The sequence below is a fragment of the Rhinoderma darwinii genome, chromosome 1 (genome assembly GCF_050947455.1).
Source record: "Rhinoderma darwinii isolate aRhiDar2 chromosome 1, aRhiDar2.hap1, whole genome shotgun sequence".
NCBI lineage: Eukaryota > Metazoa > Chordata > Amphibia > Anura > Rhinodermatidae > Rhinoderma > Rhinoderma darwinii.
This window is the reverse complement of record NC_134687.1, coordinates 46,215,703-46,239,257: the sequence shown is the minus strand read 5'-3', so window position 1 is coordinate 46,239,257 and position 23,555 is coordinate 46,215,703. Positions and strand designations below refer to the sequence as shown.

The 23,555-nt window shown below is 46.4% G+C and overlaps 2 protein-coding genes across 2 annotated transcripts in view; one reads left to right on the top strand and one right to left on the bottom strand.

Annotated features, from left to right (window-relative positions):
• Positions 1–2,402, bottom strand: part of LOC142755208 (ADP-ribosyl cyclase/cyclic ADP-ribose hydrolase 2-like) — a 106,501-nt gene extending 104,099 nt beyond the window's left edge. The window contains exon 1 of the mRNA XM_075860479.1: positions 2,203–2,402. The gene's annotated coding sequence lies outside the window, so the exon portion shown is untranslated. The remainder of the gene's footprint in view (positions 1–2,202) is intronic.
• Positions 2,403–5,270: 2,868 nt separating this feature from the next.
• Positions 5,271–23,555, top strand: part of FBXL5 (F-box and leucine rich repeat protein 5) — a 40,195-nt gene continuing 21,910 nt past the window's right edge. Inside the window, exon 1 of the mRNA XM_075858272.1 lies at positions 5,271–5,535. Within this exon, the coding sequence (XP_075714387.1) occupies positions 5,452–5,535 (84 nt within the window). The 5' untranslated portion in view covers positions 5,271–5,451. The remainder of the gene's footprint in view (positions 5,536–23,555) is intronic.

The following is a 23,555-nucleotide window of genomic DNA, read 5'->3' as shown; positions in this document are numbered from 1 at the left end:
AAGCTGAGATTCCGCCGCAAAAAACGAAACTCAGAAAAACTTTAGACTTACACAATTCTGTGCTTCTGCATCCAGCCCGGCCTCCCGAGATGACGTTTCATCCCATTTGACACATGGGATGACACGTCATCCCAGGAGGCTGGCCTGCAGGACATCAGAGGGAAGCGTCGCCATGGCTACGGGTAAGTATAGGCTTACCCATTTGCTGTTTTCCGCAGCGGACGTTCCGGCCAAAAAACTGCACAACAATTTGGTGCAGTTTTTTGGCCGGAATTCCCTGCGGGCTCCAGGCGGATATGCTGTATGCTTTTATGCAGCGTATCCACCCTGTGTGAACATAGCTTAAGGTATTATTATTTACATCACATCTATTAGCTGCAAGTGAGATATGAATTTATTGAGGTGCTTCCTGAGAGAATATCTTCTGTCAGCAGATTACAGACTACAGGGTAGCAGTGGGCAAGGTTTAATTTGCACTTGGCAGCCCTGAAGTAAATACACATCTGCAATTTCACTAATATTCTAAAAAAGCTCATTGATTTTTATTTGTGCTCTCGACTTTAACCCCTCCCTGTCCTAATAGTACTACCCACTAAATGTGTTATTCCTGTGAACCACTGTACTATTATGAGAGCTACGTCAGCGCCATCACCAGCAGGAGCAGGTTGTGAATGACAACTGAGTTCTTGCTGAAACGACTGGGATCGTAGACGACACCGATCCTGATCAGTAGTGATTGTGGCTCTTAGGCTCCGTTCACATCTGCGCTAGGGTCCCGTTCCATCTGAGCTTTCCATCGGAATGGGACCCTGACTTACACAAACGGAAACCAAAGGTTTCGATTCCATCACCATTGATTTCAATTGTGACGGATCCGGTGCCAATTGTTTCCGTTTGTCTCAGTTGTGCAAGGTTTCCGTCGTTTTGACAGAATCAATAGCGTAGTTGATTCCGTCAAAACCTTTGGTTTCCGTTTGTGTCAGTCAGGGTCCCGTTCCGACGGAAAGCTCCGACAGAACGTGACCCTAGCGCGGATGTGAGCGAAGCCTTAAGGGTGTAAACAAAGGGAGGGGCTCCTTTTATCACCCTATCGGCAGCATGATGTCAGACAAGGGCCTAACAAAGACCCCTGCACCTTCCATTACCTATTAAGCTGTGCCTTAGGCATGGCCTTATGCATTGGAAAACAATTTTCTGATGTCTCTCTATGAAATATAAAATGTAGCACCATAAGTTTATCTGTTGCTTTTTAGCTACATTATTGACAAAAAGTAATAAATGAATATCTTAGGGTATGTTCACACGCTGGGTGTAAACGCCCCGAAATACGGCTGAAAAAACGGTAACTAAACGCCTACAAACATCTGCCCATTAAATTCAATGGGAAAAACTGTGTTTCGTTCAGACGGGGCGTTTTCTTACGCCAACATTTTAAAAACACGGCGCGTGAAACAACGCCCCGTAAAAAGGAGCATGTCACTTCTTGAGCCGTTTTTCGAGCTGTTTTTCATTGTGTCAATGGAAAAACAGCTCCAAAAACGCCTCCAAAAACATTTTCACCTTCAAAAACTTCTGAAAATCTGAGGCTATTTTCTCTGAACACAGCGCCGTAATTTTCAGCCGTTTTTGACTCATGATTCTCCCTGATTCTAAAAATAAGCACACAATTAAAGCTGTTCTCTAAGCTTTTAGACATTATTTGAAACAAGTACATGATGCGCTCTTGATTTATAATGTATCTGGTGTCCAAGATGAGGTCCCAATGCACACCGTGTGTGCCGCCCGTGTCCCATCCATGATACGTGGAAAGATAGGACATGTTCTATCTTTCCACAGATCGGAGAGTCGGGTACGTTTTCACGGACCCAATTTACCCTCTAAAGTGAATGGTTCCGTGAAAACTTTCAGATGCCACTCGGATGGTGTGAAAAACACACTCGGTCGTGTGCAAGAGGGCCAAATATGAGCTGTACAAACCCCTATATTGTCCACAGATGCACAGAATGGAAAGCACCTCACTGTCTGGGGGGACTCCGTTTTGTTTGTACAGATTTACACATACAATAAACTGAAATATGTGACTGGTTACAATATTATAGCGCGCAGACAGACAGTACGTCATTCCATTGCTGCGCTCTGTCCAATATCTTTCTAATAATCTTATGTGTTACAGAATAGAAGAGCAGAAAGAATGTTCCTTACCTTGAAGAATCTGTGATCCCAGAGTGACCCCCAAGCTCCAGGACCCCGAGTAACAATTCTAATGGCAGAAGACTGTTCTTGGAACAAAGCTTCTCATTTGGAGGGCTGCCCCTGACGGCTCCGTGCAGTTAATATTCACTTGTTGCAAAGCTCCTCTCCTATTAATTATTATTGCACTTTGATCCTCTAGTCTGGTCTGATGTACAGGAAATGTTAAAGGGAATCTATAGTCAGAAAATGACATTGGTTTTTTTTTGTTTTTTTTTTTAAACATCATTTTTATTGAATAATTTTAAAATTTTGTAACAAATACAAAAATCGCATTGAAAGTATGCATAATAGAACATAATAGAAAATAATAGACTATAAAACATATAAGAAAGTAAAATACATGGGATAAACGTATTCCATATTTTAGGAGCGAAAATACCCACCACACCCACCCAAAGTACGACTCCGGCTAGTGAATGATTCCAGACAACATTCTCAAATGAAGACATGAGTTACAAACCCCCAAGTTCCCTATTGTACCGGGCGGTGTATTCAAATGGTGTGACAATGACCGCTATTTCTGGAGCAGTGACGTGTGATTCAATAAAGATTCTCCACTTGGTAAACAATTTTTCAGCACCTGATTCTTTTTGTCTTTTCACTTCTATACGTTCCAACCCCAATAATGTTTTTAATTGTATCACAATCATTAGAAAGAAGACAACGCAACGCAGGGCCACTAATAGAACTATATGTATCAGGGGAGGGGGAGATCCCATCTCCTGACGATCGTTCACTTCTGGTGGTCTAACCTGATGAAACAATAGAGATGAGGGGACATGGGAAGGCTCGCCTTCCAGTGGTCAAATAAATACATTCGAACCACCGGCCAAAATCTTTTGGTATGAGCATAACCCCATACCCCATGCCACAGATTTGTCAATGGGGTATCACACTTGGGGCAAGCAGTTAGGCCTCATGCACACGACCGTGTTCGGTCCGTGATATACGGTCCGCATGTCGGCTGCATGTCCCGGACCGAACACAGTGCAGGGAGTCGGGCTCCTAGCATCACACTTATCTATGACGCTAGGGGTCACTGCCTGTCCGCGGAACTACTGTCCCGTACTGTAATCATGTTTTAGTGTGTGACAGTAGTTACGTGGATAGGCAGTGACACCTAGCGTCATAGATAAGTATGATGCTAGGAGCCCGGCTCCCTGTACTTTGTACGGTCCGGGACAAGCGGCCGACATGCGGACCGTATATCACGGACCGAACACGGTCGTGTGCATGAGGCCTTATACGATCTGGGAACGATGGAGAAGGTAGTATGTTAAAGCCATAAGCCATATATAGCCAAGTGCATCAACTAAGGGTATGTTCACACGGCTTATTTTCGGGCCGTAAACGGCGGAAAAACGGCAAAAAAATCGTAAGCAGAACGCCTCCAAACATCTGCATATTGATTTCAATGGGAATGCGTTTTGTTCCAACGGGCCGTTTTTTTAATGCGGACGTTTTTAAAAACAGCCGCGTTAAAAAAAAGCCTGCAAAAAAGAAGTGCATGTCACTTCTTCAGCCGCTGTTGGAGCTAAAAAAAAGGCTGAAAATCAGGAGCTGTTTACCCTGTTTTTTAGTAAGCGTGTGAACATACCCTTGGGGCACATTCAGACGTGACGGAATTTTTGTTGAATTCCACTGCGGACCGTTTCTATACATTTTTAGGAAACTTCGTTCAGACGTTGCGGAAAATAACTGTGTGGAATTTAGGCTGCGGTGCAGAATTTGCCCTCCGTAGCATGCACATTATGTTGCGGAGAAGCGGCGAAATTTAACTGCAGATTTCAGCTTTTGCATTGCAAAGGCTGAAATCTGCAGCAAGTCCGCTGTGATATCTGCAACGTCTGAATTACCTGTCAAATATGAAAATGTTGCTGCAAATTCGCAAAGAATCTGCAGCAACATTTTCAGCGGAAAAACTCTGCCACGTCTGAACACGGCCTTAAAGTAGGTTTCTCTCCATCTCTCGTTCAATATGACCTTTCGTACTTTTCTCCAAACCTTCTAGTATGGTGAAAATGACTATGGACACTTCGGGGGCTTTTGTTTTTATTAAAAATGAAATGCATTTATTTTCAGATAAAAAAAATAATAATTCTGTATTGTACTTTTATCTAGAAAAAACACTTCACCGTTTCACTTACATAGAAGGTGTCCGTAGTATGTCAAACATTTTTTTTTTTTTTACATCATTTGGTGTTGGTTTCTAATTTTTCATATAATTTTTTTTTTCCATTTTCCATATCACTAGAATCCTGAAATTTTGCAGTTTTCATACTGGCCACAATAGACTGACCCTTCCTGTTCTGTGATGATCACTTCTCAGCAGTCATTTCATTATGATCACACGCAGGATTACAATGAATCTTCTATATAGATAAGACAGGATCCAGCATTGACAATAGGTGATGGACACAGATCCCCCTCCCTTCTCATTGCCCCCTGCATGTCATAGAGCATGCCCACAACACCCCACCATAGAAGTCAATTGGCCATTTTCTGACTGAAGTTTGTAATGTCCATATGGTGCTGTAAGATTAGAATGTGGACACTGGTTTTGGACGCTTACGCATTTCGAACATCTTATGGATTTTTGCCGCGGATTCTCAGGCAAATCAAGGTTGGATTTTTCCACATGAACAAACTAAATGCTGCTGATGTGTTCCAATTAGCATCTGGACTATAGACACGTATAATTTTTCATTTTTGGTCCGTAAGAATATTTGAAGATAACGTAAATGCACATTGGAATACAGTCGAATAGCAGCAGCGCACCACCTGACATCCCTACACAGAGACAGCGTACGGGTTGTATTGCTCTTTCAACTACAACTCCCAGCATGCATCAGTAGTCAGCATGACATAACTACAATGGGAACCTCCGTAGTAAACGGCAAACGGAAACACAGTCTGCGCATGCGCGTAAATGAGTCGAGCTTTGCGGGCCATAACGCATGCGCGCTAGAACGCCAACGAAAAAGCCCCGCGCGCTGCCCGTGAAACGCGCATGCGCAGGAGACGCAGCATTCGGGGAGTGCCGACAGCTGCGCAGGCGCAATGGCGGTAGGCCGTAGTTGCGCACTTGTAATGAGGAGGAGTGTTGTTAGTGTTGGAGGGTTATTCCCGTAGTCGTCGTGGTAGCCTGGTGGCCGCCTGTGGAGTTGCGCGTCGTTTACTCTGTATGGAGAGTAGAGAATGGCTCCTTTCCCGGACGAGGTGGATGTGTTTACCGGGCCGCACTGGCGGATGAAGCAGCTGGTCGGTCGGTACTGTGATAAGGTAAATATAGTGCGTTATTACTGAGACCGTGGAGTCCGAGCGGCCCGTCCGTGTATGTACTACCTCCTCCACAGCACATTATGTTATACATCAGCCTTGTTCTACCGTGTACATTATATGTATAGATTATAAAGTGTCAATTATATACAATGTAGTGTGTGATGTCATATTACCGTATACAAGTTATAATGCCTTATGTAAGCTATAAAACATAATGTACAGTGTATACAATGTAAGAGTGTTATAATGTATTGTCAATTATAATTTGGTGTAATCTAACATAATGTACAGTATATACAATAAGATTATATTACCTTGTTATAATGTACTATAGAAACTAATGCAGTGTTTAGAACTATGTACAGTATATGCTGTATAAGATTATATTACCTTATGTTGTACTGTCCATTATAATGTAATATAACTATGTACAGTATATACAATATAAGGTTATATTACCTTGTTATAATGTACTATAGAAACTATAATGTAGTGTCTTATAACATGTAATGTACAGTCTCTACTATATAAGAATGTATTATGTCAATTATTATAAAGTGTAATGACCTATAATGTACAGTCTATACTATATCAGATGTATTATGTAAAACCCATTATATGCCTAGGATGTACAGTGTATACGTTATATGTCAAGTGTACACGGTGTAGTATATTATATACTGTATAGATCATTACTATGGGCTGCATTTGCCCTTTTCATATGCTATTAAATTTCTGCTCTTCCCATGATGGGTGACGGCTTCACCCGCATTACTTTGGGGTTAATATCAGAAGTCCTAGACAATAGGACATATTTACTAATAGTGGCCCGCGCTGCTACTGAGCTATGCCCGCTTGTACCTGGCGCAGCTTGCCACACCTGCTGGAAATCATTAGTAAAAGGTTGGCACAACCCGCATCCCCTTACAGAAAACTTTATAAACTTGTCAACCAATCTGAGCAATTGTGTTGATAAATAGGATCCGGCCACGAAACGTGTTGACACCAATGTACTGTAACCCATGTACCGCTCATTTATTGTGACCCTACATAGATATCCGTCTGCTATATCAAACAAGCCCATATCTCACACCCCTGTACTAAAATATATATATATATATACAGTCCCACCATGATGTTTCCATATGGGAATTAAAATTCATGTGGATCATGATCCACAGTGATCAGCATTAATAGTGTTGTGTCTTCCCTGACAAACCTTTGACAGGTTTAGGCCTCATGCACACGGCTGTGCCCGTAATCCCGACGGTCGTGTGCCGCATTTTCGTGCTGTGCTCCCATACAGAGTATGGGAGCACGGCCCGTAAAAAAACTAAAAGTAGGACATGCTCCATAATTCCCGGCACAGTGCTACGGCACGGACACCCTTTCGTAGCGATACAGAAAGGTGTGCGTTGCCAATAGAACCGGGCAGGTCTGTAATTGCGGACCGTATTGTGGTCCACAATTACGGAGATTTTTCACGGTAGTGAGCATGGGGCCTTAGGGCAGGGGATTTCTACACTCAGCACTGTCAGTTAATGCTGCAAGCCTTTTGTAGACCCCCCTCCCTCATCACATTTTAAGTAATTGATTAGTAGATTTCTAGCAGCACACAACTCCCCCAAACACCCCCCCCACCCAATCGCCCATACTATCAACTAGGGCAAAATGGAGAGGTGCGTGTTATGTCATTGCAAGGTAAAGAGGATGCCTATATCGGTAAACTCTTAGGCCCTATTCACACACACGTATTTTTGCGGCCGCAATTCATTTCAATGGGCCCGTGCACACGACCGTGGTTTCCACGGTCCGTACGTTGCCCAGGAGCCTGGACTGCAAAAAGAACGAATGCCTAGTATGGAAGACATTCACAAATTCAGGAGCTGAGCCGGCATCATCAGCTCCGATTCCTGCCATTAACACCTTCGATGCTGCGATCGCTGCATCTTTGTGGTTGGTAGCAGCTTGGCTGCCCTGCCATTCTATAGCAGGGCTGCCGACTGCTGCTATGGCAACAGGAGGCCTAACAATGCCCTCCTGCTCTGCCATTATGGAAGCTGATTAGGCCCTGCGCGGAGGCGAAGCCTAGTCGGCTTGCTGTCAGTGAATGACTGATCTAATACATTGCACTACATAGGTAGTGCAATGTATTAGAAAAATAATCTGACAGTTAGACCTTCAAGTCCCCTAGTGGGACTAAAGAATTTGTACAAAATATAATAAAATTTCAAGTAATAAAATAAAACACAATTGACCTTTTTCCCTTATCAAGTCCTTTATTATTGGGGGGGAAAAAAACATGCCAGAATGTCGTTTTTTTGGTCACTTTGCCCTACAAAAATTGGAATGAAAAGTGATCAAAAAGTCGCATGTATCCAAAAATGGTACCTATAAAAACTATAGCTCGTCTCGCAAAATATAAAACAATCATACAGCTCCGTCATCCAAAAATTTTTTCCTTACAACATGGCGACAGAAAAAATACATTATTTTTACAAAAGTAATTTTATTGTGCAAAAAGTTACAAAACATAAAGTGCTATAAATTTGGTATCGCTGAAATCGTACTGGCCCGCAGAATAAAGTTAACATGTCATTTATAACGCATGATGTACGGCGTAAACAAATATGCCAGAATAGCTGGTTTTTGGTCACCTTGCCTACCGAAAAATAGGATAAAATGTGATCAAAAAGTCGCATGTACCCCAAAATGGTACCAATATTACAGCTCGTCCCGCAACAAACAGCCCTCATGCCACTACGTCTATGAAAAAATAAATTAGTTAAGGCTCCAATAAGTCAGGAAAGACAAACATGCAGTTGTGCTGGCCAGAGGGGAACATTTCTTCTGTTTCAAAAGGCGAATTATCAAGGCCCTAAATTAGGGAACCAGGAAAGATAGGAACCAAACATATCTTCTGAAAGCGAGGGTGCCCGTATTATACCAGGACAACACTTTCCCAGCAAAATTCCCCAAACTGCAAAGTTGCGGAGTGTGGACCAAAAGATGGATAAGGAATTGCTTCACAGCATAACGCACATCTATGGATTATTTTACCCCATTATTATACCACCTGACTATGCCCCTGATGTACTCCGCAGAGCTTACATATGCCCCCACATTATAAACTAATATATCAGTAAAACTCCAAACAAAACTACTACCAAGCAAATCCACGCTCCAAAAGCCAAATAGTGCTCCCTCCCTTCTGAGCTCTACAGTGTGCCCAAACAGCAGTTTACTTCCATGTATATATGGCATCGGCATACATGGGAGAACCCTTTTAACAATTTTTGGGGTGTATCTCTCCAGTGGCATAAGCTGGGCACTACATATTTGCCACTGAAATGGCATATCTAGGGAAAAATTTTACATTTTACTTTGCACCATACGCAGCGCAATCCTTTATGGAAAAGACCTGTGGGGTGAAAATGCTCACTACACCCCTTAACAAATGCATTGAGGGGTGTAGTTTCCAAAATGGGGTCACTTCTCGGGTTTCTTTTATTTCGCATGGTACTCTTTCACTCCTGAGCCTGGTCGAATGTCCAGGCAAAATACTAGGTCCACATGTAGGGTGTTTCTAAAACCGGGAAACACGGCGTAATAATTAGAGAGCTGTATTGTTATGGTGGCACAAGGTGGGCACCACATATTGGCATATCTATGCAAAAAATCCCATTTTCACTCTGCAACATCGAGTGCACGCTAATTTCTGCAAAACACCTGCGGGGTTAACATGCTCACTACACCCCTAGGTGAATACCTTGAGGGGTATAGTTTCTAAACTGGGGTCACTCATTGTTTTGGTCCCACAGGGGCTCTGCAAATGCGACATAGCGCCCAGAAACCAATCCAGCTAAATCTGCGCTCCAAAAGCAAAATGCCGTTCTTTCCCTTCTGAGCCCCGCCGTGTGCACAAACAGAAGTTTATGACCACAAATGGGATGTTGTCGTTCTCGGGAGAAATTGCGTGTCAAATGTTGGGATTCTTTTTTTCCTTTATTTGTTGAGAAAATTATTTTTATTTTTTTTTAGCTAAAGCTACGTCTTATTGAAAAAGGATTGTTTTTATTTTCGCTGCCTAATCCTAATAAAATCTATGAAACACCTGTGGGGTTAAAATGCTCACTGCACCCCTAGATGAATACCTCAAGGGGTGTAGTTTCCTAAATGGAGTCCCTTTTTGGGCGTTTTCCCGGTTTTGGTCCCTCGGGGGATTTACAAATGCATCATGACCTCCGCAAACCATTCCTGCTAAATTTGAGCTCCAAAAGCCAACTTGCGCTCTTTCCCTTCTGAGCCCTGCCGTGTGTCCAAACAGCTGTTTATGACCACATGTGGGGTATTGTTTTACTCTGGAGAAATTGCTTTACAAATGTTGTGGTGCTTTTTCTCCTTTAGTCCTTGCGAGAATAAAAAAAAAGTTAGCTAAACCTACGTTTATTGGAAAAAATTTAGATTTTCATTTTCACAATTTTCTACTTCCAATAATTTCGACAAAAAAACGGTGGGGTCAAAATGCTCACTATACTCCTAGATAATTTCCCCAAGGGTCGCCCCCCTCTTTCTGACGATTTAAATGCTGCGGTCGGTATTGACCGCGGCATTTAACTAGTTAAATTAGCGGGATCGCTCTCGAGCGCGATGCCGCTAGTTACTCTGAAGTGTCGGCTGTATCATACAGCCGACACCGTCATCGTATGGAGCGAGCTCACTGCGTGAGCCCGCTCCATACTTCCCCTACCCGACTTTGGCGTATGGATACGTCAAATGTCGGGAAGGGGTTAAGGGCCTCAAAGCCACTTGACATCTGAACCTGGCCTCTGAAAATATAGCGTTTTGAGAAATTGTAGCTAAAGTTCTAAGCTTTGTAACGTCCTAGAAAAATAAAAGCATGTTCAAAAAACTATGTCAATCTAAAGTAGACATACGGGAAATGTTAATTAGCAACAATTTTGTGTGGTATAATTGCCTGTCTTACAAGCAGATACATTTAAGTTTAGAAAAACTAACATTTTTGCAATTTTCCGCTAAATGTTGGTGAATCTCACAATTACTGAATGTATCGACCAAGTTTTGCCAGTAACATAAAGTCTGTGTCACGAGAAAACAATCTCAGAATCGCACATAGATTGAAACATGTCTGAAGAGGGAAGGGGTTAATGGAGAAAAGATTCAGGGTGACCGACTCCTCCCAAGATTCACATTTAATTTATCATGTGTGATTCATTCTCTTGTGATTTTAAGATAAGGCGATTTATAAAAGTCTAATAAACCTTGTCCGGCTTGACAATGTTGTATTGAATGTAATAGCAGAGACGAATGTTTTTGTTTATTCCCTTGTTTATACTTCCCAAATCAATCTCTTCCCTAACCCAACTCTCCTATTTTATTTATATATATATATATATATATATATATATATATATATAACAAAGAACAAGCAGCACCATTCCTTCTGTGTAGGGTGCAAAAAAATCCCGTTCGGACACTCGACCAGTGTCCCAAATAACCAGCACACTCCAAGATACGAGACAGCACTCCAGTAGTAGTGAAAAATAGGATCACTTTAATCACCCCTTTTGCAACGTTTCAGCCCTACTCCCTACTTGCTTGAGAGGCCCCATGGAGTAGGGCTGAAACGTTGCAAAAGGGGTGATTAAAGTGATCCTATTTTTCACTACTACTGGAGTGCTGTCTCGTATCTTGGAGTGTGCTATATATATATATATTTACATACACCCTAACCCCCTCCCCCTTTTCCTTTTCAAAATCCACAAATAAAGAATTTACAAAAAAAAATAAAAAATACGCTTCATATGATCTAAACAGTGTGTTTCCCATCTGAGATCCATGGGAAGCAGTTCACAGGCGTATTTCAGAGTGTATTTCAGAGTGTAATATGAGCATCTTATAGTGCAGTAGGGGAGTCACAGGAATAGATCCGTGTATTTTAGTGGTAGATTAGTAAAGCCGAGAAGCCGCCTGGTCTGTGCATATAACCGATGACAACAGAGAGCTACACGGAGTCTGGCATGTGCATTACACTGAGAAATGTCTTCTGACAGACCTTTTCAGCAGAGACGCAGCTAGCTTCTCCAGCACCCGGGCAAAGATTCAGTTTGCCGCCCCCTCCAACTCCTTTCCCGACATTTCCTTCCCCCTTGCCATGTTTGCTTTCCCTACCAATCAATGAGGTATCTTTTTTTTTTTTTTTTTAATTTGTCATTTTTTATTTTTTTAATTTGTCATTTTTTTTTTTTCTCTTCCATGTAACTCGAGAATAAAACCATTTGTACATTTTACAAGCAATATAGTTATATAAACCAGTCACCATAAATTACAAGCAAATGAATTAAAGAGGTCAGTGCCTGACTAAAACAGATTGTATAACCGAGGCCAATAAGATTATATGGTGACATAATGAACAGCCTCTTCTAGTAGACCATGCCAAGCACAGCCCCCCCTCCTTGTAGACTGCGCCGAGCACAGCCCCCACCTTGTAGAAGACTGCGCCGAGCGCAGCCCCCACCTTGTAGAAGACCGCGCCAAGCACAGCCCCCCCTCCTTGTAGACCGCGCCGAGCGCAGCCCCCCCTTGTAGAAGACCGCGCCGAGCGCAGCCCCCCCTTGTAGGAGACTGCGCCGAGCGCAGCCCCCCCTTGTAGGAGACCGCGCCGAGCGCAGCCCCCCCTTGTAGGAGACCGCGTCGAGCGCAGCCCCCCCTTGTAGGAGACCGCGCCGAGCGCAGCCCCCCCTTGTAGGAGACCGTGCCGAGCGCAGCCCCCCCTTGTAGGAGACCGCGCCGAGCGCAGCCCCCCCTTGTAGGAGACCGCGCCGAGCGCAGCCCCCCCTTGTAGGAGACCGCGCCGAGCGCAGCCCCCCCTTGTAGGAGACCGCGCCGAGCGCAGCCCCCCCTTGTAGGAGACCGCGCCGAGCGCAGCCCCCCCTTGTAGGAGACCGCGCCGAGCGCAGCCCCCCCTTGTAGGAGACCGCGCCGAGCGCAGCCCCCCCTTGTAGGAGACCGCGCCGAGCGCAGCCCCCCCTTGTAGGAGACCGCGCCGAGCGCAGCCCCCCCTTGTAGGAGACCGCGCCGAGCGCAGCCCCCCCTTGTAGGAGACCGCGCCGAGCGCAGCCCCCCCTTGTAGGAGACCGCGCCGAGCGCAGCCCCCCCTTGTAGGAGACCGCGCCGAGCGCAGCCCCCCCTTGTAGGAGACCGCGCCGAGCGCAGCCCCCCCTTGTAGGAGACCGCGCCGAGCGCAGCCCCCCCTTGTAGGAGACCGCGCCGAGCGCAGCCCCCCCTTGTAGGAGACCGCGCCGAGCGCAGCCCCCCCTTGTAGGAGACCGCGCCGAGCGCAGCCCCCCCTTGTAGGAGACCGCGCCGAGCGCAGCCCCCCCTTGTAGGAGACCGCGCCGAGCGCAGCCCCCCCTTGTAGGAGACTGCGCCGAGCGCAGCCCCCCCTTGTAGGAGACCGCGCCGAGCGCAGCCCCCCCTTGTAGGAGACCGCGCCGAGCGCAGCCCCCCCTTGTAGGAGACCGCGCCGAGCGCAGCCCCCCCTTGTAGGAGACCGCGCCGAGCGCAGCCCCCCCTTGTAGGAGACCGCGCCGAGCGCAGCCCCCCCATGTAGGAGACCGCGCCGAGCGCAGCCCCCCCATGTAGGAGACCGCGCCGAGCGCAGCCCCCCCTTGTAGGAGACCGCGCCGAGCGCAGCCCCCCCTTGTAGGAGACCGCGCCGAGCGCAGCCCCCCCTTGTAGGAGACCGCGCCGAGCGCAGCCCCCCCTTGTAGGAGACCGCGCCGAGCGCAGCCCCCCCTTGTAGGAGACCGCGCCGAGCGCAGCCCCCCCTTGTAGGAGACCGCGCCGAGCGCAGCCCCCCTTGTAGGAGACCGCGCCGAGCGCAGCCCCCCCTTGTAGGAGACCGCGCCGAGCGCAGCCCCCCCTTGTAGGAGACCGCGCCGAGCGCAGCCCCCCCTTGTAGGAGACCGCGCCGAGCGCAGCCCCCCCTTGTAGGAGACCGCGCCGAGCGCAGCCCCCCCTTGTAGGAGACCGCGCCGAGCGCAGCCCCCCCTTGTAGGAGACCGCGCCGAGCGCAGCCCCCCCTTGTAGGAGACCGCGCCGAGCGCAGCCCCCCCTTGTAGGAGACCGCGCCGAGCGCAGCCCCCCCTTGTAGGAGACCGCGCCGAGCGCAGCCCCCCCTTGTAGGAGACCGCGCCGAGCGCAGCCCCCCCTTGTAGGAGACCGCGCCGAGCGCAGCCCCCCCTTGTAGGAGACCGCGCCGAGCGCAGCCCCCCCTTGTAGGAGACCGCGCCGAGCGCAGCCCCCCCTTGTAGGAGACCGCGCCGAGCGCAGCCCCCCCTTGTAGGAGACCGCGCCGAGCGCAGCCCCCCCTTGTAGGAGACCGCGCCGAGCGCAGCCCCCCCTTGTAGGAGACCGCGCCGAGCGCAGCCCCCCCTTGTAGGAGACCGCGCCGAGCGCAGCCCCCCCTTGTAGGAGACCGCGCCGAGCGCAGCCCCCCCTTGTAGGAGACCGCGCCGAGCGCAGCCCCCCCTTGTAGGAGACCGCGCCGAGCGCAGCCCCCCCTGGTAGGAGACCGCGCCGAGCGCAGCCCCCCCTGGTAGGAGACCGCGCCGAGCGCAGCCCCCCCTGGTAGGAGACCGCGCCGAGCGCAGCCCCCCCTGGTAGGAGACCGCGCCGAGCGCAGCCCCCCCTGGTAGGAGACCGCGCCGAGCGCAGCCCCCCCTGGTAGGAGACCGCGCCGAGCGCAGCCCCCCCTGGTAGGAGACCGCGCCGAGCGCAGCCCCCCCTGGTAGGAGACCGCGCCGAGCGCAGCCCCCCCTGGTAGGAGACCGCGCCGAGCGCAGCCCCCCCCTTTTTAGAAGACCGCGCAGACAGCTCGTCTGCACAGAACATCGTAAGACCCATTGCAGGCAATGGGCAATGTTTGCCGACGTATTTGAGCCGTCTTTTCAGGCGTAATTCGAGGCGTAAAATGCCTCCATTACGTCTGAAAAGAGGTTGTGTGCACATACGCTTATGTTGCATTATTCATAGCTGATTTTTGCTATCTATTTCATTACTTGCAATGCAGCAAATTTGATAAAGAATCTGTGGTAGAAAAATTCAGTTGTATCTGATCTTTCAATAAGGGTGTGTTCACACAGGGCGGATACGTTGTGTAAAAGTACGCATCGTATCTGCCCTGGCCCCAGCAGGGAATTCCAGCCGATAAACTGCACCAAATTGTGGTTCCGTTTTTCTGCCAAAGTGTCCACGGCGGAAAATAACAGGGGAAAAAAAACCCAAACTTACTCGTAGCAGCCCGGCCTCCTGGGTTGACGTTTCATCCCATGTGACTGTGCCTAAGATCAGCTGCAGCAGTCACATTGAATAAAATGTCATCCCTGGGGGCCGGGCTGGTCGCAGGAGCAGAGAGATCTGGGTAAGTATAGACTTTCATTTTTTTTTTTTTATTTGTTTCCTGAGTTGCGATTTATTATAACGGAATCGCAACTTTTCCGCCGCAAAATTTGGAACATCTGCTATTTGTTGTTGGTTTTACCTCCCCATTGAATTCAATGGGGAAAACTCACAACAGAAAATAAGCCATTCCGCAGCATAAATGTTCAAAAACTGCACCGCAGGTCAATTTATGTACGGTTTTATCTCATCCACTCTGATGCTACTGTAAGACTCTGTGGGTTTTCTGCAATTAAATCCGTTGCGATAAATTCTTAGTATTTGCGATACTTGTGGACTTACTCTAAGGCCTCATTTACACGAGCGTGTGCGTTTTGCGCGCGCAAAAGGCACTTGACAGCTCCGTGTGTCATCCGTGTATGATGCGCGGCTGCGTGATTTTCGTGCAGCCGCCATCATAGAGATGAGGCTAGTCTACGTCAGTCACTGTCCATGGTGCTGAAAGCGTTAACTGATCGGCAGTAACTCTTTCAGCACCCTCGACAGTGCATTCCGATCACCATATCGCGTAACCTGTTTAAAAAAAAAAAGAGGTTCGTACTTACCGAGAACTTCCCGGCCGTTGCCTTGGTGACGCGTCCTTGGTGACGCGCCTCTCGACATCTGGCCCCACCTCCCTGGATGACGCGGCAGTCCATGTGACCGCTGCAGCCTGTGCTTGGCTTGTGATTGGCTGCAGCTGTCACTTGGACTGAATTGTCAGACTGGAGGAAGAAGTCGGGAGTTATCGGTAAGTCATAACTTTTTTTTTTTTGACACGTTCACGTATATTGGAATCGGAAGTCACTGTCCAGGGTGCTGCACAGTGACTGTCTCCTGCCGGGTTCGGTCAAAACGAGTTCGGCCGAACCCGGTAAAGTTCGGTTCGCTCATGTCTAAGACACTCCGTTCGGATGTTTGTAAACAGAAAAGCACGTGGTGCTTTTCTGTTTACATTCAGTTTGACAGCTCTTGCGCGAATCACGCAGTTCGCACGGAAGTGCTTCCGTGCGGCATGCGTGGTTTTCACGCACCCATTGACTTCAATGGGTGCGTGATACGCGAAAAACGCACGATTATAGAACATGTCGTGAGTTTTACGGCACGCACTCGCGCAGCGCAAAATTCACGCATCGTCTGCACTGCCCCATAGAGTAATATAGGTGTGTACGACACGCGTGAAAAGCACGCGTGTCGCACGCGCGTATATTACGCTCGTGTAAATGAGGCCTAAGACTTTTTTCACGTCTTGCTCAAAAAAAACACAGGCTGCTATTATCAGAAGTTGGGGCAAAAATACATAAATTGGCTGTGCGAACACTCTAAAGAAGTTGTCTGGTTAATGAAACCCATTTTTACATACCCTTAAGACATGATGGTAGTGTGTTGTTTAAAAACAAGTGTTTTTTTCTCTGCGGCATACTACTGGCGTGTGCCAGCATGTGTGCGTACACTATTGGGGAATTCTGGATTATTAGAGGGGAGTCTCTAAGGCTACATTCACACGACTGTGAAAAACGGCAGTTTTTTTGAACATTGGACATTTGAACATGGGTGTATTCACAAAGCCGTTTTTCTTTTTTTAACGGCCAGTGAAAACTGGCCATTGAAAAATAGGACGTCCTATTTTTGGCAGTTTTCACGGCCAGACCGCTCCCATAGAAGTCGATGCATCAGTTTTTACTGGCCATTTTGTAGGAAACAATCCTTGTAACGGCCGGTAAAAACGGATCCTGGCCGAGGACTCCCTGCGCACAGTGCTACTTTGAGTGCTGAGCCCGGGGAAGCCCCTGACGGCACTGTCCATAAAAGGACTCTGAAGTCAGGGCTTTCAACAATGGAATCCCCGGCCAGAGCATCACAAGATCTCTGGCCGGTGACTTCAGACTTGTATATAGCACACCCCCGCCCCATCCCCCGTAGATCGCGCCACTGTAGCTTCCTGTAGGAGCAGAATCCCTGGCGGCCAGGTCCGGTTCTAGCGGGGGATTCCGCTCCTGGAGACGCCCCCGGCGTCACTATCCATATATGGGCAGTGACGTCAAGGGGTTACCCCAGGAGCGGAATCCCCGGCCTGCTCTGGCAGGGTATTAGTCTCCTGGAGAAGCCCCCCTCATCGCTAGCCATATATGGCCGGTGACGTCAAGGAGTTACTCCTGGAGCGGAATCCTCAGTACGCGCTGGCAGGGGATTCCGCTCTCCTGACGTCACTGTCCATATATGGACAGAGACGTCAGGGGCTCCGTCTATCAGGAATCCCCGGCCAGAGGGATTCCGCTCCTACAGGGGAGGGGGCACTGTCTACAGGGGAGGCACTGGTGCTATCTACATGGGCACTGTGGCCCCTGGCACTTTATATGTGGGCCTGTGGTACTATGTTAGCAATGTGGCACTATCTACAATGGATACTTGCACTATGTCACTTTATATGTGGTGCTATGTGGGCATTATCTACAGTGGGCACTGTGGCACTATCTACATGGGCAATGTGGTCAGTCAGGGGGCTTTCACCAAAAAAAAAACCCTGACATGAAATCCATCCTTATTTTTTTTTATTTTTTATTTTTTGCTTAACGGCCATTAAAAACGGACAGACAGACTGGAAAGTGGAAATGGATGAGAATTTAGAGACACACTGATGCAAAATGGCCATGAAAAACTGACCGTTGAATATAGCCTTATTCAGGACTCTCATATATTGAGTGTCGACAGACTACAATCAGCAAAGCCATGATTTCTAGATTCTTGTAATAAAAATATTATTTGCTTCAAAGATTCTGCTTGTTCATGATTATATAACAATCTGTATGATATTGCGGTATTTGCAGAGCTCAGAGGACTCTATATTCCATGCAGGAAGGCGTATACATAACATCTTGTGTGGGTTTAACATTTAAAGGGTGTTCTCCAGAGAGATCAAATTGATGGCCTATCCTTAGAATAGGCCATCAATATCTTAATGGGAATGTATCACTTTATATATATTTTTTCCCTAATCAGAACCATTTTCTTTTTCCTGATCGTTCATTTTTTAATTGTAGGTTTTTTATTTTCTGTACATGATTATGGGGGCAGCCATCTTGTCTGAGCTGCTGTTAAAAGCATTTAGACTGTTTTCACATCACCGTTGCTTTCCGCTGAGGGGTTCCATCGGAGGTTTCCGTCGGGTTAACCCCTCAGCGGAAAGGCAAACGGAAACCTCGGCTTCAATCGACTGGTATTCATCCTGTCGAAACGTCGGAACCCTTTCACAACAGAGACAAACTGAAACCATTGGCATCAGATCCGTCACCATTGAAATAGTGATGGAAACGGAAACCTATGGCTTAAGTTTGTGTCAGTCAGGGCTCCGTTCCGACAGAACCCTGACACAGATGTGTACGAAGCCTTACCTGTCATTGTAATTCTGCCTGTGATAATAATGAAATGACTGCTGAGAAGTGATCTCTACAGATCAGGAATGGTCAGTCTATTGGGAGGCTTTTTTAATAGAGATTGATGAAATGGAAAAAAAAAAAAAATCGCCTCACTGATGTTTTCCATCACAACTCCTTATACCGCACTACAATGCCCAGGGCTCGTTTTGAGGCAATTCCAAAATGTGTTCATTATAACTTATAATGCCCAGTGCCCCATCCCCAGGATGACACCAATTTCGACCGAGTTTACAAAATTAGATCCCTTGTTCCTTTTTTGGTCCAAAATTTTTTCCAACTTATATACCCCTAGACAACAAATTGCCATTGCCGAGTCCCTGGTGCTATATAAGGGGAGGGTGAAGTTTAGGCATTTTTTTACCAACAAGTGTGCCAGGTATGGTATAAGTTGTGTGAGTCGGAACCGGGCTACTTTTAAAATTTATGAGGGGAGAGAGTCACATTTAGCCCCAAACTGCCGCCCCGTCCTGACAACTAGGAGGATTGTGTGGGACCTCCTTCATCTACTGTTTGATCAGGGGTACCACCTGTAGCTTGATAACTGGTACATGAATGTACCTCTGTTCAAGTGCCTGGCGGAGCAAAAAACTGTGGCGTATGGGACAGTCCGAAAAAAAACACCTCCCAAAGAACCTTATGAGCCAAACCTTGCAGCTTGGAGAGAGCAGGGCACTTCATAGTGAAGGATATATTGATTCTAACATCCATCCATGACGCCACCTGCTCCCTTGTCCCTGTGCGTGTTGCGACATCCACCACCACGTCGTGGCCTTTTGCTTCCAGGCATGCAACAAATTCATGGGGGGAGTGGATTTGTCAAACCGTACAATGCCATGAGGAAATCCAAAATCTTGTACAGAAAACTGGCAGTGTACTATATCCAAATAGCATTGTACAGCTTGTTTGTAATTTACAGGAGCACTGGTCATGAGGGGACATGCCTGGAATACCAGGAGACGGTAATACAATCCCTTCTCTTTGGTAATGTTGCAGAGTTAGGAGAAAGTTCTACCTCTGCAAGTAGTGTTGTCCCCAGGATAGTCCCAGGGCAGCACTTTCCTGGTGAAGTGCCGCCCACAGAGAAAAAAAAATCCGCCCCCACAAAAGATTTTGTGTCTGTGCCAGAAAAGGTATAAGAAAAGACACCTCATACCATTGCGACATTTTTTTTTTCTACCATCCCTTTTCATTTACCGTTACCGGCACTTTCATTTACTGTTACTGTTTCACCATTTAAAAATTGGACTCTGAACATCCCCCATAACAAAACAAAAAATTCTCATTGTACTCCTAGATGAATACCTAGGTGTTGTAATACGGAGTGGTATCGGCACAATCTTTTAGGCCTAGGCAAACGACGTGTCCAAAAATCATCCAAGTAAAATAAGTCCTCAAAATCCTTGTTTACCAATACATTCAGGCACGGTCATATTTTAGGCAGCAGCGGATTGGGGCCAATTTGGGGATATTTCTATACTCCGTAAAAATAGCCTAATAAATATTGAGGTTCCTTCCTTCACTTGCACTCTGTGTCTGAAAAATCTGTCCTATAAATTAGGGCATTTGTGGAAAAATTTTAAATGTTTTTCATCTCGGATTTCACACAAGATTCTGCAAAAAAAAACGATAGGGTCAAAAAAAGTGATCACACCCCTAGATAAATTCTTTGAGGGGTGTAGTTTTCAAAATGAGGTAATTTCTGGGGGTTTTCTATCTTTCCAGCACTTCCAGTGCTCTTCCAAAGTGGCATAAAAACAAGTTCCTACTAAATTTCTGAAAAATGACATTTTCTAAAGCAGTGTGATATACCTAAAAAGTGTGATATACCTACAAAAAGGGTTAAAAATTGTTGAGATAAAAGTAGTAAACAAATATATATTTTTAATTTTTCGCTGTTCTTGTCGGTTTTTAATACATGTAGTCTATTGACCTATATTTTTCATCAAAGGAAGGTACAATATGTTACGAAAAAACAATGTCAGAATTACTTCGATATGTCAAACCATCGGCGAGTTATTCTCAGATAAAGTGACACATACCAGATTTTAAAAATCGGGGCTCCGTCCTAACGCTCTAAAATGGCTTAGTCCTGAAGGAGTTAACTATGTATAGAAATAACAAAGGCTGAATGGTTGTTTTTTGTTTTTTTCACTCCTACCCCCCCCCCCAACAAAAAAGAAAAGTTAATTAAGTTTTTTGTAGCCCAAAATGGTGCCATTAGAAAATACAACTCCTCTCACAGCTATGTCAACGGGAAAATGAAAACGGTTAATGTAAATGGTGCGCACAGCAATATTTACAATAGGCCTTGCTGCCTAGGACTAGGCGCTAGGAGCGGTCGGTAGGCAATGCTAATGGAAATAACCATCAGCATCTCAGGAAATTATTTTTCAAACCACTGATGGCTCCCTCTAAAGCTAGCCAATGCCATACACAGAGGATTTGGATCAGTCAGAGTGCGGCCGATCGTCGTCGCATCGTTTATTCGTGCCACCTTCTACATGCCAGACTAAAATGGCAGACCAGGGAGATATTTAAAGAAAACAGAAAAAAACAAAACTGTGCAAAATTGCAAATATTTGGCCAGTAAGAGCGTGAGTCTCATAGGAATGCATAGAGAGACTGGTGATCGGTCCACACAGCAGACGCTGTATGATTCGGAGAGTCGTGGTATAACCGAAGGAACAGAACGCAGATGATAATACAAGAAGAAAGTCACCGGTTGGAAAATTAAAGGGGTTGTCCGGACACGGGACGTTCTTTCATACTGATGACATATCCACGAGATAGGTCATTAGTATATGATTGGTGGGGGTCCAACACCCAGACCCCGCACCGATCAGTCCACTACACTATTCCGTCAAAACAACGGAACCCTTACAGAACGTTAACAAAAGGAAACCATTTGCAATTGATGCGTTCCCATTGAAATCCGTGGCAATGCAAACTGAAAGCTATGGTTTCCGTTTGTTCTAATTTGGTTTCTGTTTATCTTTAATCCTGCAAACTCGACCGGGAGTGCATATTTATTGCAATGAGGGGAGGGGAATAAGGTACCTCCAGGCACCTCTGGCAGCAGCCTATCTCCCATGGGAAAAAATTATCGGCCGTGTTAACCCACGTGCCCGATCCAACTTTCCCATGATATCTGCCATTAAGAGAGGATCCCATACACATTCGATTATCGTTCGTTTTCACCAGAATTAGTGTGTTGGAGATTCGTCTAGAGGCTTCAGGTATTCCTCCGTCCCTTCAAGCTTTGTGTTTGTTGAAGAACTTTATAGAGTGGGGCAGTGTGTGGTCTCATGAGTGAACAGATAAGAAAGTTAGTTTGTGAACGTCTGGGACGTGACCACTAATCTTTCCCTTGCATAAGCAGTGAGGTTCGTAGCTGCGCTTTATGGCTGCACGTGACCCGTGTAAGGTCTACATGTACAGATATGGCTGTTTCTCATTAGCTTGCAGTTTCTATATTTATACATTCCATGACCTGCTTAAGGAAGCGACATTAGGAGATTTACTCCGACGTGTTAGTCACAGGTAGAAGAATAAAAGTAGCAGCTTCCCATAGTGTCTTCATCGGGCTAGTAGTCACAGGAGCTTGGTAGCCAGTGCGTCTAGACGGGTACTACTTCACCCCCCCTAACTTTTTAAGTTGTTTAGGTTTACTAGACTTTTTATTATATGGCACTATATTTAATGTATTCTTAACTACTCGCACACTGCTATTGCTATAAACTTTGGCTCGAACACCCCTTCCCAATCCTCCATTAAACATGCATACTCGTCCGAGCGTACATGTGGTTTCGATTTAAGAGGGGAATAAACTGCTGCCAAACTCTTCTGACAGCAGCTTCTCTCTCTTGGGAACAAAGGATCAGACATGTTACCCCAACATGCCTGATCGTTGTGTCCCCTGAAATCTGTCGTTGGGGGAGAGTCGGGACACCTACATGCACGTTGGTCAGCGAGACCCGGCTGACTTTCATCCAATGTGTATGGCAGCTGTTATGAGGCTACAACGTCAAGCATGCATTTACAGCCTATGCCTGTCAGGGCATGGTTGGAGTTGTAGTTTCACAGCAGCTGGAGTGCCGAAGGCTGCTGAGCCCTGGTGTTGGGACCCCTTTTGTTTCCTTATTACAGGTGCCTAATGTAAAGCAGATCTCTCGTAACTTTTGTTGCAGCATCTCAAGCGGGACGGCTGCCCCATAATCATGTAAGGAAAGTGAATGAAAAAAATACAACCAGGAAATAGACTTTTTCCAGATAATTATTATTTTTTTTTAATCATTTACTTTTCGTGTTGCCATATTCTAAGAGCCATAACTTTTTTATCTTTCCATCAAGAAAGGGCTTGTTTTTTGCGTAACGAACTGCAGTTTCCACCAGTACCATTTTTACGTACATTTGACTTTTTGAGCTCTTTTTTTTATTACATTTTTTTGGTAGGTGAAGTGACCAAAAAATTGTGATTCTAGTATGGTTTATTATTTTCTTTTATGGTGTTCACTACTACAATACTTTTGTAGTTCAGGCCGTTACGGACACGCCGGTATCCATTATATATAGTTTATTTATAATAAAGGACTGTACAGCTTTTACTTTTATTACTTTAAAACGTTTAATTTTTATACAACTTTCTTTGGTCCCACTAGGGGACTTGAAGGCAGGAGGCCCTGATCGCAATTCTAATACACTGTATTAGAGCTGTCAGCTACTCACTGACAGCAAGCATAGTGGATCCTGACTTTGTCATAACCTACTAGGCTTCCGTAGATGGCATTGCCGAGGGCATTGGGCCTCCGGTTGCCATAGCAGCCATTGGCGCTTGCGATCATGTTGCGGGATGTCAATGGTGCTTTAACCCCTAAGAAGCCGCGATCGCTATTGAACGCGGCTTCTAAGGGGTTAATCGACAGGGACAACGTGATCGGTCCCTGGGGATGGAGCTGCGGCAACTGCCGTGCGGGTCAGCAGTTGTCACAGTTCATGAAAGTGCCGGAGGGGGGGGGGGGGGCGCGGAATTGCTGGTTATTCCCATGACCTACTATTAGGCCACGGTGCGCGGACGTTCTACTTAGCGTGACCTAATAGTAGGTCCTGGAGCGGGAAGGGGCA